This window comes from Bombina bombina, chromosome 1 (genome assembly GCF_027579735.1).
Source record: "Bombina bombina isolate aBomBom1 chromosome 1, aBomBom1.pri, whole genome shotgun sequence".
NCBI lineage: Eukaryota > Metazoa > Chordata > Amphibia > Anura > Bombinatoridae > Bombina > Bombina bombina.
The window spans coordinates 1,098,604,924-1,098,623,583 of record NC_069499.1 but is presented as its reverse complement, the minus strand read 5'-3'; the positions used below and the strand labels follow the sequence as shown (position 1 = coordinate 1,098,623,583).

Sequence of the window (18,660 nt, the reverse complement as noted above, 5' to 3'; positions counted from 1 at the left end):
ATTGACGCCGGAAGTTTATGCATGGTTGCGTCATTTTTTGACGTTCAGGCGTTTTTTTGCGCCAAAATTGTGGGCGTCGTTTTTTTCCACATTATTTCAGTCTCATTTTTCATTGCTTCTGGTTGCTAGAAGCTTGTTCATTTGGCATTTTTTCCCATTCCTGAAACTGTCATTTAAGGAATTTGATCATTTTGCTTTATATGTTTTTTTCTATTACATATTGCAAGATGTCTCAACATGACCCTGGATCAGAATCTACTTCTGGAAAGACGCTGCCTGATGCTGGTTCTACCAAAGTTAAGTGCATCTGTTGTAAACTTTTGGTATCTGTTCCTCCGGCTGTTTGTGATAACTGTCATGATAAACTTTCTAATGCAGATTGTATTTCCATTAGTAATAATCCATTACCTGTTCCTTCAACATCTAATGTTCAGGATGTCCCTGTTAATGTAAAAGAATTTGTTTCTAAATCTATTTGGAAGGCTCTGTCTGTTATTCCTCCTTCCAGTAAGCGTAAAAGGTCTTTTAAAACTTCTCATATTTCAGATGAATTTTTAAGTGACCGTCATCATTCTGACTTATCTGTTTCTGAAGAGGATCTTCTATTTCAGAAGATTCTACCTCAGATATTGACACTGATAAATCTTCATATTTATTTAAGATGAAATTTATTCGTTCTTTACTTAAAGAAGTGTTAATTGCATTAGATATGGTCCTCTTGATACTAAATCTACTAAGCGTTTAAATTCGGTTTTTAAACCTCATGTAGTTATTCCTGACGTTTTTCCAGTTCATGATGCTATTTCAGAAGTAATTTCTAGGGAATAGAATAGTCTGGGTACTTCATTTACTCCTTCTCAAAGGTTTAAGAAATTGTACCCTGTGCCATCTGATAGATTAGAATTTTGGGATAAAATCTCCAAAGTTGATGGGGCTATTTCTACTCTTGCTAAACGTACTACTATTCCTACGGCGGATAGTACTTCCTTTAAGGATCCTTTAGACAGGAAGATTGAATCCTTTCTAAGGAGAGCTTATTTATGTTCAGGTAATCTTCTTAGACCTGCTATTTCTTTGGCTGATGTTGCTGCAGCTTCAACTTTCTGGTGTCAGACCATAATGTTTATAGCATTGTTAAACTTCTTCAACATGCTAATAACTTTATTTGTGATGCCATTTTTGATATCATTAGAATTGATGTCAGGTATATGTATTTAGCTATTTTAGCTAGAAGAGCTTTATGGCTTAAATCTTGGAATGCAGATATGACTTCTAAGTCAACTTTGCTTTCTCTTTCTTTCCAAGGTAATAAATTATTTGGTTCTCAGTTGGATTCTATTATTTCAACTTTCGCTGGGGGGGAAAGCAACCTTTTTTGCCGCAGGACAAAAAATCTAAAGGTAAATTCAGGGCTAATTGTTTTCGTTCCTTTCGTTAAAACATGGAATAGAAGCCTGACCCTTCCCCTAAAGGAACGGTTTCTGTTTGGAAGCCTTCTCCAGTCTGGAATAAATCCAAGCCTTTTAGAAAGTCAAAACCAGCTCCCAAATCCGCATGAAGGTGCGGCCCTCATTCCAGCACAGCTGGTAGGGGGCAGGTTACGATTTTTCAAAGATATTTGGATCAAGTCGGTTCACATTCTTTGGATTCAGAACATTGTTTCTCAAGGATACAGAATAGGTTTCAAGATAAGACCTCCTGTGAGAAGATTTTTTTTCTCTCTCGCATTCCAGTAAACCCAGTAAAGGCTCAGGCATTTCTGAAATGGGTTTCAGATCTAGAGTTGGCTAGGGTAATTGTGCCAGTTCCAGTTCTGGAACGGGGTCTGGGGTTTTATTCAAATCTATTCATTGTACGAAAGAAGGAGAATTCCTTCAGACCGGTTCTGGATCTAAAAATATTGAATCGTTATGTAAGAATACCAACATTCAAAATGGTGACTATAAGGACTATTCTGCCTTTTGTTCAGCAAGGGCATTATATGTCCACAATAGATTTACAGGATGCATATCTTCATATTCCAATTCATCCAGATCACTATCAGTTTCTGAGATTCTCTTTTCTAGACAAGTATTACCAGTTTGTTGCCCTTCCGTTTGGCCTAGCAACAGCTCCAAGGATCTTTTCAAAGGTTCTCGGTGCCCTTCTCTTTGTCATCAGAGAACAGGGTATTGCAGTATTTCCTTATTTGGACGATATCTTGGTACTTGCTCAGTCTTTACATTCTGCAGAATCTCATACGAATCAACTTGTGTTGTTTCTTCAAAGACATGGTTGGAGGATCAATTTACCAAAGAGTTCTTTGATTCCTCAGACAAAGGTAACCTTTTTGGGCTTTCAAATAGATTCAGTGTCCATGACTTTGTCTCTAACAGAAAAGAGACGTCTGAAGTTGGTTTCAGCTTGTCGAAACCTTCAATCTCAGTCATTCCCTTTGGTTGTTTTTTCATGGAAATTCTAGGTCTCATGACTGCTGCATCGGACGCGATCCCCTTTGCCCCCTTTTCACATGAGACCTCTTCAGCTTTGTATGCTGAACCAGTGGTGCATGGATTATACAAGGATATCACAAATAATATCCTTAAATCCCAGTGTTCGATCTTCTCTGACTTGGTGGTTGAATCACCATCGTTTAATTCAAGGGGCCTCTTTTGTTCGTCCAACCTGGACTGTGATCTCAACAGATGTGAGTCTTTCAGGTTGGGGAGCTGTATGGTGATCTCTGACAGCGCAGGGGGTTTGGGAATCTCAGGAGGCGAGATTACCAATCAACATTTTGGAACTCCGTGCGATTTTCAGAGCTCTCCAGTTCTGGCCTCTTCTGAAGAGAGAATCGTTTATTTGTTTTCAGACGGACAATGTCACAACCGTGGCGTATGTCAATCATCAAGGTGGGACTCACAGTCCTCAAGCTATGAAAGAAGTATCTCGGATACTTGTATGGGCGGAATCCAGCTCCTGTCTAATTTCTGCGGTTCACATCCCAGGTATAGACAATTGGGAAGCGGATTATCTTACATCCGGGCGAATGGTCTTTTCACCCAGAGGTATTTCTTCAGATTGTTCAAATCTGGGAACTTCCAGAAATAGATCTGATGGCCTCTCATCTAAACAAAAAACTTCCCAGGTATCTGTCCAGATCCAGGGATCCTCAGGCGGAAGCAGTGGACGCGTTGTCGCTTCATTGGAATTATCATCCTGCCTATATCTTTCCGCCTCTAGTTCTTCTTCCAAGAGTGATCTCCAAGATTCTAATGGAACGTTCGTTTGTACTGCTGGTGGCTCCAGCTTGGCCTCACAGGTTTTGGTATGCGGATCTCATTCGGATGGCCAGTTGCCAACCTTGGACACTTCCGTTAAGACCAGACCTTCTATCTCAAGGCCCTTTTTTCCATCAGGATCTCAAATCATTAAATTTGAAGGTATGGAAATTGAACGCTTGATTCTTAGTCATAGAGGTTTCTCTGACTCAGTAATTAATACTATGTTACAGGCTCGTAAATCTGTTTCTCGAAAGATTTATTATCGTGTCTGGAAGACTTACATTTCTTGGTGTTCTTCTCATAAGTTCTCCTGGCATTCTTTTAGAATTCCTAGAATTTTACAGTTTCTTCAGGATGGTTTGGATAAAGGTTTATCTGCAAGTTCTTTGAAAGGACAAATCTCTGCTCTTTCTGTTCTTTTTCACAGAAAGATTGCTAATCTTCCTGATATTCATTGTTTTGTACAGGCCTTGGTTTGTATCAAGCCTGTCATTAAGTCAATCTCTCCTCCTTGGAGTCTTAACTTGGTTCTGAGGGCTTTACAGGCTCCTCCGTTTTAACCTATGCATTCTCTGGATATTAAATTACTTTCTTGGAAAGTTTTGTTCCTTTTGGCTATCTCTTCTGCTAGAAGAGTTTCTGAGTTATCTGCTCTTTCTTGTGAATCTCCCTTTCTGATTTTTCATCAGGATAAGGAAGTGTTGCGGACTTCATTTAAATTTTTACCTAAGGTTGTGAATTCTAACAACATTAGTAGAGAAATTGTTGTCCCTTCATTGTGCCCTAATCCTAAGAATTCAAAGGAGAGATCTTTACATTCTTTGGATGTAGTAAGAGCTTTGAAATATTATGTTGAATCTACTAAAGATTTTAGAAAGACTTTTTGTTATCTTTTCTGGTTCCAGGAAAGGTCAGAAGGCTTCTGCCATTTCTTTGGCGTCTTGGTTAAAGTCTTTGATTCATCATGCTTATGTGGAGTCGGGTAAGTCCCCACCTCAAAGGATTACGGCTCATTCTACTAGGTCAGTTTCTACTTCCTGGGCTTTTAGGAATGAAGCTTCTGTTGATCAGATTTGCAAAGCGGCAACTTGGTCTTCTTTGCATACTTTTACAAAATTCTACCATTTTGATGTTTTCTCTTCTTCTGAAGCAGTTTTTGGTAGAAAAGTACTTCAGGCAGCTGTTTCAGTTTGATTCTTCTGCTTATGATTTCAGTTTTTTTCATTTAGATTAAAACTTTTGATTTGGGTTGTGGATTATTTTTTCAGCGGAATTGGCTGTCTTTATTTTATCCCTCCCTCTCTAGTGACTCTTGCGTGGAAATTCCACATCTTGGGTATCTACTATCCCATACGTCACTAGCTCATGGACTCTTGCTAATTACATGAAAAAACATAATTTATGTAAGAACTTACCTGATAAATTAATTTCTTTCATATTAGCAAGAGTCCATGAGACCAACCCTTTTTGTGGTGGTTATGATTTTTTTGTATAAAGCACAATTATTCCAATTCCTTATTTTGATGCTTTCGCTCCTTTCTTATCACCCCACTTCTTGGCTATTCGTTAAACTCAATTGTGGGTGTGGTGAGGGGTATATTTATAGGCATTTTGAGGTTTGGGAAACTTTGCCCCTCCTGGTAGGAATGTATATCCCATACGTCACTAGCTCATGGACTCTTGCTAATATGAAAGAAATTAATTTATCAGGTAAGTTCTTACATAAATTGTTTTATTTTCTCAAGCAAAAGTTTTTTTAAAAAAAATGGTACCGGTGCGTACTATTTACTCTCTGGCAGAAAAGGGATGAAGATTTCTGCAAGGAGGATTATGATCTTAGCACTTTGTAACTAAGATCCACTGCTGTTCTCACAAGGGCTGAAGAGTACAGGAAAAACTTTGGTTGGGGGAACAGTTTGCATGTTAAGCTGCATATGAGGTATGTTCAGGCTATATTTTTCTAGACAGACTGTTAATTCTAGAAAAGGCTGGTAATATTCCCATGAGGGAAGGGTAAGCTGTATTTCATTTGATTTACTTTGATTAAGTCATAGAAGTGTCGGCTTACTTGAAGGGCTTGTTTGTTTTTATTACTGGTGACACCATTTTTAAAAGATAAAAACGTTTTTATTTTTCAAAAGGAAAGCATTTTTAAACGTTTTTTTGTAAGGGACTGAGGGGTCATTGTGGCTTGTGTTTGGTTTTTTTAACCCACATAATTATTTAGAAAACACTCAGGTGTTTTCTTTTACTAGGCCTCAAAAAACGAGTGAGGTGGGAGGGGCCTATTTTCGGCCTCAGTTGTGCAGTTTTCTTTTTTTTCTGAGTCATCCAACTGCTTCTCCAAGGGTTCCTGCTGTGTTTGAGGGTTGTAAAGGAGGTTTTTTTCCCCACAAATCGTTCTGAAGGGCAGGTAGGAGCCACAGCAAAGCTGTGGCAGGGTGCTGAAAGTCTTTTTTTTACTGGTTTTGATGTTTTTTTTCAATCCGATTTTGCCATTAAGGGGTTAATTGGTTATTTGCATAGTTGTGCAAAGTTACTAAGGCTGTAGGATGCTACTGTAAAAATTTCATTAAGTTTACTGATTTTTTACACTGTTTTGCAGAACTTGTGCAGCTTTTTTTCTCTTAAAGGCACAGTACCGTTTTATTTCTAAGTGTTTTTTACTTTGATTAAAGTTTTTTCCAAGCTTGCTTGTTGCATTGCTAGCCTGTTTAACATGTCTGGCACCAAGGAAAATCCTTGTTCAATATGTTGGAAGTCATTGTGGAACCCCCTCTTAGAATGTGTCCCAAATGTACTGATTTGTCTATAAATTATAAGGATCATATGTTAGCATTTAAAAATAGAGCTTTAAATTATTCTCAGTCAGATGCAAATGAGGGTTCGCCTTCTAGCTCTTCACAAGTGTCACAACGCCCGCACAAGTGACGCCAGGTACCTCTAGTGCGTTAGGTTCATTTACTTTGCATGACATGGCCACAGTTATGAATACAACCCTCACAGAGGTTTTATCCAAACTGCCAGGTTTACAAGGAAAGCGGGATAGTTCTGGGTTAAGGAAAAATGCTGAGCTATCTCACGCTTTAGTAGCCGTATCTGATATGACCTCACAATGCTCTGAAGGGGTGAGGGATTTGTTATCTGAGGGAGAGATTTCTGATTCAGGAAAGACGCTTCCTCAGACAGATTCTGATATGACGGCTTTTAATTTTAAACTTGAACACCTCCGTTTATTGCTTAAGGAGGTATTAGCATCTCTGGATGATTGTGACCCTTTAGTAGTTCCAGAGAAATTGTGTAAAATGGATAAGTATTTAGAGGTTCCTGTTTACACTGATATTTTTCCAGTCCCTAAGAGGATTGTAAATATTATTGTTAAGGAGTGGGATAAACCAGGTATTCCATTCTCTCCCCCTCCTGTTTTTAAGAAAATGTTTCCTATATCTGACACCTTGCGGTACTCATGGCAGACTGTTCCTAAGGTAGAGGGAGCTATTTCTACTCTGTCTAAGCGTACAACTATAGCTATTGAGGACAGTTGTGTTTTCAAAGATCCTATGGATAAAAAATTAGAGGGTCTTCTGAAGAAAATATTTGTTCATCTAGGTTTTTCTCTTCAACCTATTGCTTGCATCGTTCCTGTAACTACTGCAGCTGCTTTCTGGTTTGAGGCTCTAGAAGGAGGCTCTTCAGATGGAGACTCCTTTATAAGAGATTTTGGATAGAATTAAGGCTCTTAAGTTGGCTAATTCTTTTATTACAGATGCTGCATTTCAACTGGCTAAATCAGTGGCAAAAAGTTCAGGTCTTGCCATTTTAGCACGCAGGGCGTTATGGCTTAAGTCCTGGTCTGCTGATGTGTCATCTTGATCTAAGCTTTTGAACATCTTTCAAAGGAAAGACCCTTTTCAGGCCTGAACTGAAAGAGATTATTTTAGTGAAGGGGTTGCCCCCGATCCAGGACCGGATCTAGTAGGGGGCAGACTCTCTTTGCTCAGGCTTGGGCAAGAGATGTTCACGATCCCTGGGCTTTAAAAATTGTCCCAGGGATATTTTCTGGAATTCAAGAACTCCCTTCCAAGGGGGAGATTTCACATTTCTCGATTTGTCTGCAAACCAGACAAAGAGAGAGGCGTTCTTACGCTGTGTAGAAGACCTATATATCATGGGGGTGATCCGCCCAGTTCCAAGAGAGGAGCAGGGGCTAGTATTTTTACTCAAACCTGTTTGCGGTTCCCAAAAAAGAGGGAATTTTCAGACCAATCTTGGATCTCAAGATTCTAAACAAGTTCCTCAAAGTTCCATCTTTCAAGATGGAGACCATTCGGACTATTCTTCCTCTGATCCAGGAAGGTCAATATATGACTACCGTGGATTTAAAGGATGCTTATCTACACATCCCTATTCACAGAGATCATCATTAATTTCTCAGATTTGCCTTTCTAAACAGGCATTACCAGTTTGTGGCCCTTCCCTTCGGGTTGGCCACGGCTCCCAGAATTTTCACCAAGGTGCTAGGGTCCCTTCTGGCGGTTCTTCGTCCACGGGGCATAGCAGTGGCGCCTTATCTGGACGACATCTTAATTCAGGCGTCAACTTTCCAGCTAGCCAAATCTCATACGGACACCGTGTTGGCTTTTCTGAGATCTCACAGGTGGAAGGTGAACATAAGGGAGAGTTCTCTCTTCCCTCAAACAAAAGTTTCCCTCTAGGAACTTTGATAGACTCGGTGGAAATTGAAAAATTTTCTGACGGAGGTCAGAAAGTCGAAGATCTTAACCACTTGCCGAGCTCTTCATTCCATTCCTCGGCCATCAGTGGCTCAGTGTATGGAGGTAATCGGTCTCATGGTAGCGGCAATGGACATAGTTCCTTTTGCCCTACATCTCAGACCACTGCAACTAAGCATGCTCAAACAGTGGAATGGGGATTATGCAGATTTTTCTCCTCAACTGCATCTGGACCAGGAGACCAGAGATTCTCTTCTCTGGTGGTTGTCTCAGGACCACCTGTCTCAGGGAATGTGTTTCCACAGGCCAGAGTGGCTCATAGTAACGTCAGATGCCAGCCTGTTAGGCTGGGGTGCAATCTGGAACTCCCTGATAGCTCAGGGTTTATGGTCTCGGGAGGAATCAATTCTTCCGATTAACATTCTGGAACCGAGAGCTATTTTCAATACGTTTCAGGCGGGGCCTCAGCTTGCTGCGGCCAAATTCATCAGGTTTCAGTCGGACAACATCACGACTGTAGCTTATATCCATCATAAGGGAGGAGCAAGGAGTTCTCTAGCGATGATGGAAGTTACCAAAATAATTTGATGGGCAGAGGATCACTCTTGCCATCTATCAGCGATCCACATACCAGGAGTAGAGAACTGGGAGGCGGATTTCCTGAGTCGTCAGACTTTTCATCCGGGGGAGTGGGAACTTCATCCGGAGCTGTTTGCCCAGCTAATTCAGCTATGGGGCACGCCAGATTTGGAACTGATGGCGTCCCGTCAGAATGCCAAACTTCCTCGTTACGAGTCCAGGTCTCGGAATCCCAAGGCAGTGCTGATAGATGTTCTAGCAGTGCCTTGGTTTTTCAATCTGGCTTATGTATCCCCACCTTTTCCTCTCCTCCCACGTCTGGTTGCCAGAATCAAGCAGGAGAGAGCTTCGGTGATCCTGATAGCTCCTGCGTAGCCACGCAGGACTTGGTATGCAGACCTAGCGGACATGTCCTCGGTTCCACCGTGGACTCTGCCAGTGAGGCGGGACCTTCTAATCCGGGGTCCGTTCTCGCATCCAAATCTAATTTCTCTGCGTCTGACTGCTTGGAAATTGAACGCTTTATTTTAGCAAAGCTTGGTTTATCTGAGTCAGTCATTGATACCCTGATTCAGGCTAGAAAGCCTGTCACCAGGAAGATCTATCATAAGATTTGGAGCAAATATCTTTATTGGTGTGAATCCAAAGGTTACTCTTGGAGTAAGGTTAGGATTCCTAGAGTTTTGTCTTTTCTCCAAGAGGGTTTGGAGAAGGGATTATCAGCTAGTTTTCTAAATGGACAAATCTCTGCTTTGTTTTTTTACTACAAATGTCTGGCAGATGTCCCAGACGTTCGAGCATTTAGTCAGGCTTTGGTCAGAATTAAGCCTGTATTTAAATCGGTTGCTCCGCCTTGGAGCTTAAATTTAGTTCTTAAGGTTCTTCAAGGGGTTCCTTTTGAATCCATGCATTCTATAGATATTAAGCTTTTATCGTGGAAAGTTTTGTTTCTATTAAGAATTTCAAACAAGAGATTGTTGTTCCTTCTTTGTGTCCTAATCCTTCATCAAAAAAGGAATGTTTATTGCACAATCTTGATGTGGTTCGTGCTTTAAAATTCTACTTACAAGCAACTAAAGATTTCCATCAGACATCTTCATTGTTTGTTGTTTATTCTGGTAAACGGAAAGGTCAAAGGGCTACGGCTACCTCTTTCTTTTTGGCTGAGAAGCATCATCAGTTTGGCTTATGAGACTGCTGGACAGCAGCCTCCTGAAAGAATTACTGCTCATTCTACTAGAGCTGTGGCTTCCACATGGGCTTTTAAAAATGACGCGTCTGTTGAACAGATTTGTAAGGCGGCGACTTGGTCTTCGCTTCATACTTTTTCAAAATTTGATACTTTTGCTTCTTCGGAGGCTATTTTTGGGAGAAAGGTTCTTCAAGCAGTGGTGCCTTCTGTTTAAAGGTCCCTGTCTTGTCCCTCCCTTCATCCGTGTCCTAAAGCTTTGGTATTGGTATCCCACAAGTAATGGATGAATCCGTGGACTCCATACATCTTACAAGAGAAAACATAATTTATGCTTACCTGATAAATTAATTTCTCTTGTGATGTATCGAGTCCACGGCCCGCCCTGTTTTTTTCTAAGACAGGCATTTGTATTTTTACTTTTGAAACTTTCAGTCACCACTGCACCCTATGGTTTCTCCTTTTTCTTCCTAGCCTTCGGTTGAATGACTGGGGGGTGGAGTTAAGGGGGGAGCTATATAGGCAGCTCTGCTGTGGGTGCTCTTTGCCACTTCCTGTTGGGAAGGATAATATCCCACAAGTAATGGATGAATCCGTGGACTCAATACAACACAAGAGAAATGAATTTATGAGGTAAGCATAAATTGCTTTTTCCTCTGGCCATTGCTCGACTCAAGCAGGAGAGGACTTCGTGATCCTCATAGTACCGACTTCGCCTTGTAGGATTTGGTATGCAGATCTGGTGGACATGTCATCTATGCCACCTTGGGGGCTTCCGTTGAGAAGGGACCTTCTAATTCAAGGCTCCTTCACTCAAATCTGGTTTATCTGAAGCTGACTGCTTATAGATTGAACACTTATTTTTATCCAAGCAGGGTTTTTCTGACTCGGTCGTTGTGACCATGATTAAGGATCGAAAGCCTGTTACTAGTCAATTTTATCTTAAGATATGGTGTTAATATCTCTATTGAGCGATTCCATGGGCTACTCATGGAGTAGATAGGATTCCTAGAATTTTGTTTTTTCTCCAAGAGGGTTTGGAGGAAGGTTTATCATCAAGTTCCCTAAGGGGTAACAGTTCTCGTTTTTGTTACACAAACTCTGGTTGATGTTCCAGATGTACAATCATTTTATCAGGCCTGTGTTCATACAGTTACTCCTCCATGGAGTCTGAATCTAGTTTTCAGAGTTCTTCAAGGGTCTCCGTTTGAGCCTATTCTTTCCTTTAGATATTGAGTTGTTATCTTGGTAAGTTTTATTTTTTATTTCTTGTTGCTATTCTGTTCGGAGAGTGTCAGAGCTCTTGGCTTCTCAGTATGAGTCTCTTTATCTTGTTTCCATTCAGATAAATTTTCTTTCATGATATTTTTCCGCTTAATGGGGGAGGTTATTCCTCCCACATTCCATGATATGAGATTCAGTGGTGTGGCCATTGCTTACTTATCTGGGATACAGTCGAACGCCTGAAAGAAAAAAAAAAAAAGGGGGGGAAAATTGGGAACCCCCTCCTCCCCCCTTTAGTTTATTACCGCTATTTGACAAGTTGTACCAGTTGGAATTCAGTGTTCTTCACCCTACTTATTCCTATGTACATCATAATTTCTCATATTTTGTAGTGTCAAGCATTTCTTTTTGCCCCTGTCTAACTTTCTGATCATGTCAAGCATTTCTTTTTGCCCCTGTTTAACTTTCTGATCATACTTTAATATTATTTTCCTGACAAAAAGCTTTAGCTTCTTCTACTGAATTTAGCCCTACGTTGCCCTCCATACTTAACACCGTTATTTTAGCAGGATATGTCATGGTTGTTTTTAGGCCTGCTTTAATTAGCCCTGAGCAAAATGGGGCCATAGCTCTCCTTTTATTTGAAGTTTCTATAGAAAAATCCTGAAATAGCAATATTTTTTTCCTCTCTATAGTTAGTGTTTGCATTTTTCTGTAATGTTGCATAATGTTTACTTTGTCTTGAAAATTCAAATATTTGATTAATATCATCCTTGGGCGCATATTGCCTTCTGCGGTGTGCCTATTAATGCCAATTCTGTGTGCCCTCTCTACTTGTAGTGCACCTTTCTCTGTTTGAATACCCAACAATTTAGGTAGGATGAAAGCACCAAATTCTAATAAATCTTCAAAATCTTTCGTTTCTGGGAGTCCCACCACCCGTATATTACTGCGGCGGGACCTGTCCTCCAGGTCCTCAACTTTAAGTTGTAATGTCTTAATTTATCATCATGTTTAGCCATACTTCATTCCTGTGTATTAACCTTATCTTCTTGGTCTGAAACCCTGGTCTCTACCTCTGTGATTCTTTCTGAAAATTGTCTGACCTCTTGAGAGAGATCTGCTATCTCCTTCACAATTTCAAATTGTGGAAGAATTAGTTCTGCTAGCTGATTTATTGTCATCTGAGCCTCTGCCTCTCTGCCCGGGCTCTCTGGATTTATATCTAAATGTGCTTCCTGCAGAGATTTGTTTTCTATCTTTTTTTAACGGCATGGCTGGAGATCTATTTTTCACGTTGGTTATATATATTTATCTATAGACCTTCTAGACACTATTATTTACTTCTACTTAAGATTCTGGAATATGAGACACATTTTCACTCTGATTTTGTCCTATTCTGTACATTTTGTTAGACTTTTTCGCTAGCTAATGTCTTGCTTCATATATTCTTCCACCCATTAGCTATTGAGATCAGACAGGGTCAGGTGTTCACAATATGCTATAAAACTGAGCAGTATGAATCTTTCACACATGTGTATACCTCTTTACCAGCAACATGACACAAAGACTTAATACTAAAGGATGCTTATAAATCTGTATCTGTTCAAGACTTATACTATATAAGACCTCTATATTTATAAAGTTATTTACACGATATTACTATACCCAGTATTGCTTCCGAGTTCACATAATGTCAAAATACATTCAGAGTAATAGGGTGCTGTACACTAATCAACACTCAGAATTATACACAGCTTTAGTATTGGTGGGACCTGTATTTCTATATCAAGATGCAGCTTATACCCTTTGTAGCCCTTTATAACCTGATAGGCTATATGTTATACATGTAAATGTGCACCTTTGGCTCGTGCTACCTATTGGTGGTATTTATCTGTCTGCGTGTCTATATGCCCACCTTACCATAAGATATTCTAGGTTTATCCCCAAATGTAAATAACCATATTTCTATCTAAAACCACCTGGCTTGAAATTATAGATTTTTATAGACTCTAGATTATCTGCAGACTATAGCAGTTTTTACAGCTGCGGACCTGAATGCTTAACAATGTTGCTTCAGATTTTGCTAATCCCTACAGGATATACAGTTCTATCTTTTCTTCCTCTTTGTTATAACAGGATATCTCAGGTTTTGCCCCTCATTGGCTTCTAACTCTGTCGCACCCCTTCTCCTGTCTGCTATATACCTCTTTACAGAGAACTGGGCATGAAGTTAGGTTTATAAAAGGCGTTCCCCCCCCCCCCCCTTAAGTCAGCTGACACAATCTCGCCCAGTGCTCTGAATAACTAGATAGCCGGAAAGCTATTTTCCTTTAAGTATACAACCTCTCAATAGACAATTCTTCAATACCATTATACAGCAAAAAACTCCATGTTTGTTTATATAGAGAAAAAAGGTGGGAGTTTATAGAAAGAAAGCCAAACGGCTCCTCAGTTTACAGAATCTTAAAAGCTTAAAGTCTTTTGGGTATTTCCAACGGTCAACTGTTCAGCTTTTATTTTATTTATTTATTTTCTTTACGTAGGCCGCACAAAAAGAAAAATCGGACGAAGAACAAATGAACATCTATATAACATAAAGGAAAAAATTCTAAAACAGTGTTTCTAAGCATTTCTTAGATCACCATGGTAACAACCCAAAATCGCTAAAAGTTCAGGTGATAGATTGGGTACCTCCTACCAAACCAAACAGACTGTTGGATCTAAGAAAATTAGAAACAAAATGAATTTATAAATTAAAAACACTTCAACCGTTAGGGCTGAATATAGATATTGATGTGGCAGCCTTCATGTGATATCCCCATAACATGAAGTTGGCCAATTGCCATTTAAAACCATTTGAGTATTTCTGATACTGGACCATTTAACTTAAGAAATTACCCTTAAACATCTATTTCATAACATAGGAATTACCCAATAGAAGGATAGACTGTTCAGAATGAATATCAACTATTGCAACTAACATATATACGAGCTGGTGGTAGTTTTTTTATGATATAATATCTTCAGATTTATGACCTGTATCTATATCGGTATATTGATTAGATGTTATAGTGGTAGCTTACGCTTAGTAACGCACACGAGTGTACATGGGTGCACGCACTATTTTGATTTTTTTTCAATCAGTTTACATTTTAGGCTACCACCTAACCATATTGGGTAGTTACGTGAGGTATCCGCTATATAGCACTTTAGCTTAGAACTCACAGCGCAGTACCCTTGACATATTTACCACTTGTCAAGGGCTCATATGATAACGGGGGAGTAAGCTTCCAAACCTGACTAATGATAAGGCAGAGCTCATTGCAGGAAAGCCAGGTATCCAATTGGTCAGTAGGGATCAACCAATATGTTCACGTAATTGTTCTGTCATCTCCTTTTTTCTAATAGAAATGGAATAGGGTATACAATTTTAAAATCGTACTTCTCTATATTTCCAAATCTATGTAACTACAATAAGTATAAAATATAACAGTAGTGAAATTGTAGTATGAACAGCAAATCTGTTTTATATATCTTCTAACTATGTATTTAATGTATCGATGTATTGTATCGAATGGATTTTTATTGTATCAAATATTTGGTCTAAATCCTTTCGGATTTTTTTTTATAGTGCTCTGTTTCTATGCACGGAATGGGGTTTTAGGTATGGCACATAGAGTATGCAACCTGTCCTTTTTATGTCAAATAATTGTATTGTGAATAATATGATTTTTATAGCAATATGTTGATTTTAATATGCATTACATTAGGGCATGTAAGATTGTATCGAAGTTTTTATTTGTGTGTTTATTTGTTTTAGCGTGATAAAGTACATTTCGGTAACCAATGTTTTTAAGATTATGGACTCAGTCTAATAATGAACCAATCAGCTTGAAATAACATACACGCCCCATGTTTTGTCACTATGGGCGGAACTGGATCTAGGCATTTAAACCCGAAAGGGCGCAACTTTCAAATTATTCCAATACTAAACCTCTTGAAAAAGCCCGACCTCTGATCGAGGGAAACGCGTCGAGGACTCTTTACTAATCAGACAGTTGACATCATCTGTGTACCGGGCTACTGATACCTGCGGGAGGCAATCCGGATGCCCAGCAGAGCTTGAAGCTATAGTGTGTTTAACGTTACCATCGGATTGTGTGTACAATCAATCCAGAAGCGATTCCATCACAACGTCTGTCCTAAATGCTTGCTTTTAATCTATTTCTAGTAAGTGCAACAGTGTGTATTGCATGTGCATGAATTTAATTAAAAACTTCACTTGAATCTTACTTTGTGTGCGCTTTTTTCTTTTTCTGTTTTCTACTGCAATATGTGGTTTTATTAATGTGGAAAGTTACAAGAAATGTAAATAGAAAATACAAAATCTGCATAAAGATCCTTTTTAAATAACCACCATCATACCCAGGAGTTAGGATAGAATTAGCCCCTGCTATGTTATGTTAAAGGGACAGTCTACTTGAAAATTTGTATTGTTTAAAAAGATAGATAATCCCTTTATTACCCATTCCCCAGTTTTGCATAACCAACACTGTTATATTAATATACTTTTTACCCATGTGATTACCTTGTATCTAAGGCTCTGCACACTGCCCCCTTATCTCAGTTGTTTTTATAAAGTTGCATTTTAGCCAATTAGTGCTGGTTCCTGCATAACTCCACAGTAGTAAGCATAAGGTTGTCTATATGGCACACATGAGCTAGCACTCTGGGTGGGAAAAGCTAATAAAATGCGTTGAGATAAGAGGCGACCTGCAAGGGCTTAGAATCGGGCAGAGATTTAGATATAAAGTATATTAATATAACAATGTTGGTTGTGCAAAGCCTGGCAATGGGTAGCAAAGGTGTTGCCTATCTTTTTTTTAAACAATAAAAAAAATAAACTAGACTCTCTAAAGCTCCTATGTATATGTAACATATGTATATGATATACAGATCATACATACATATATCTGCCTATCATTTATTTTGATTATTTTATATATTTTTTTTTCTTTCTTTTTATAGCTGTCTCGAACTGAGAGGATCAAGAACTGCCAAAGCCCAGAGTTCTCAACAAAACCAATAATTGATTACTATTTTGAGAAGGTGCAGAGTATAAAATTTGGAATATACGACATAGACAATAAATCTTTGGATCTGAGTGATGATGATTATCTAGGTGGTTTTGAGTGCACCCTTGGACAGGTAATTTTTGCTTGGATATGCTGTGCTTCTAATAAACATTATATGCAGTAATGATGTGCTTACGTGCAAATTAAGTCTTTGCTTTTACCTCTTCAAGTGACTAAATAAGTGCTGACAGTACTATGGGATTATAATTTCATAAAATGCTACTGTCAATATAAAGCAGGAGAGTGGAAAATAGGTTTGGTTTAATAAAAAAAAAGCTTAATAATTGAATAAATTATTTTTGTTTTATTTTGTGCTTTTAGATTGTGTCGAATCGCAACCTGAAAGGACCGTTAGAATTGAAGAAAGGGAAGCTTGCTGGAAAAGGAATGATTTCTGTATGTTGAAAACCCTACACATCACCTTTTGGCTACTGCAACCTCATATGTCCATTTAAAAAACAAAAACAAATCTGATACAAAGCAAAATACAATTATTTTTTTTTTGGTCTAAGGATGGGCAAAATTAAAGATATTCTAGTTACCAAAGTTGTAATGCTAGAGAAAAAAGGAAATCACTTTTTCTTTATTGAATGGCAGTAATAAGCGATATCCTTCCTTAATCAAACATGTCATTTTTACTGAGGTAAAGTCTAGTCCCAAACAGAACACAGCCAGTGAACCAATCAGGAGTGGCAGCAGCATGACCTGCCACACAAGGCTGTGTTTAATGCTCCCAGCCATTGTGGGGATTAAACATATAGATGATCTTGGGTTAATGATATAAAATTACTAGGTCTAATCAATGTATCATGTGCTGAGATAGATATATATATATATATATATATATAGAGAGCGCTTTTCAACAAAGGATGCTAATAGACGTGAATTTAGAAGTCTTTAAATTATATGCTCTATTTAAATCATGAAAGTTTTTAATTTTAACATTCATGTCCCTTTTTTAATATTTTTAGTATGAAAACCATTTTAACTGCGAGTTTTAAATCTTCCCTCTCGTTTTGTAATTTGTTTTTATTGTGGAGAAAAAACCATATGTCATAGTGTTACACATAGACTTGATATTTATTTGTCATGTTTTCACAATTTGATTCAATAAAAAATATATTTGTTTGCTAGATCACTGCCGAAGAAATTAAGGACACCAGGGTTGTGAACTTGGAAGTGGATGCCAGGAATCTAGACAAAAAGGTAGAATTGTCTGTAAAATGCTTATCCATCTATGTCCCTGTCTGATTAGCATAGGAATACCTCCAGAATTCTACAAAAATTGTAGCTGTCAACAGCTTCACCAGTTCTAGTACAATAATTCAAAGGGAGAAGAAATTGATTATAAAGAAAAGCTGACTTTTATTCTTAATAAGGTCACTTTTGTTTTGTGTTTTTACTATTTTTTGGGGTCTAGTTTGCAGATTTGGTGTAAAGAATATGTAATAGTTTATAAAAGTAGCCTTATATTCATAACATCAGGCCACCAGTTTTGGTGAGAAGCGCTAGCATTTTTACTGACTGCTTATGAAATTTAACGTATAATTCCAATCTTATGATCTGAAATAATAACTTTTTATTATATGGATAATAGAAAATCCATTCACTATTTTAATGTTAAAATAGTGTAAAGGCATTAAAGTATAAAGTTACTTTTGAAGATGTCAGTAAAATCATTCACCATCTGTCCTACCTGTTTTAAATTGTAGATCATTTGCAAAGTGAGCTCTTGGTTAATAAGAAAAGCAGATTATGCATGTGCAGAGTAATGGATGTAGTCCTTAATATATGCTCATGAGAGAGTTCCAACTTGAATAGTTGATATGCTGCCTTATAGTAATGTACTGGGCATTATCAGTTACTGTGTCTGTGTTTTGTTTGTTTTTTAGTTGTTGCATAAATTCGTATGAAAAGACATGTTGCGGCAGCCTTTATCGGGACAGTTTCTTCCCTTTTTAAAATGTTCCCAATGATTTGATATCATTGTTTTATTTAAATTAATTTTTCCCATGGACAGCGCTGCGGAATATGTTGGCGCTTCATAAATAAAGTATAACAAAAATAAAATTAATTTTAGCTGCCAGCATGTATTATTTAGATCAGTGATTTTTAACCTTTTTTTTTTTTGCCGTGGCACACTTTTTTACATTAAAAAAATCCTGTGGCACACCACCATCCAAAAATGTAAAAATAAATCACACATTGTAGCCTAATACAGCATATATACACACATACACATACTGTATGTATTGTGCTGTTATGCCATGCCTCCTACAAACTACCCCTGCACTGGGAGTAAAAAACAAGCAAAGTTTAAAAAATGTCACACTGTTGTCAGTCTGCCGCGGCACACCTGAGGATCTCTCACGGCACACTAGTGTGCCACGGCACACTGGTTGAAAAACACTGATTTAGATATCGCCTTTTGTCTTTATTTTGTCATCTGAAATAGCTGCTTTTGCCTGTTGTATCCCCACCTTTACTGAATATTTAAATACTTAAGAACTATTTAAACTCCCAGTGGGTGGTGG

At 38.3% G+C, this 18,660-nt stretch overlaps 1 protein-coding gene across 1 annotated transcript in view; it reads left to right on the top strand.

Moving 5' to 3' along the window:
* LOC128642690 (copine-1-like) overlaps positions 1-17,392 on the top strand; it is a 112,580-nt gene extending 95,188 nt beyond the window's left edge. The window contains exons 3-5 of the mRNA XM_053695490.1: positions 16,020-16,199; positions 16,448-16,522; positions 17,261-17,392. Coding sequence (XP_053551465.1) covers positions 16,020-16,199; positions 16,448-16,522; positions 17,261-17,377 — 372 coding nt within the window. The 3' untranslated portion in view covers positions 17,378-17,392. The remainder of the gene's footprint in view (positions 1-16,019; positions 16,200-16,447; positions 16,523-17,260) is intronic.
* The last annotated feature ends 1,268 nt before the right edge of the window (positions 17,393-18,660 follow it).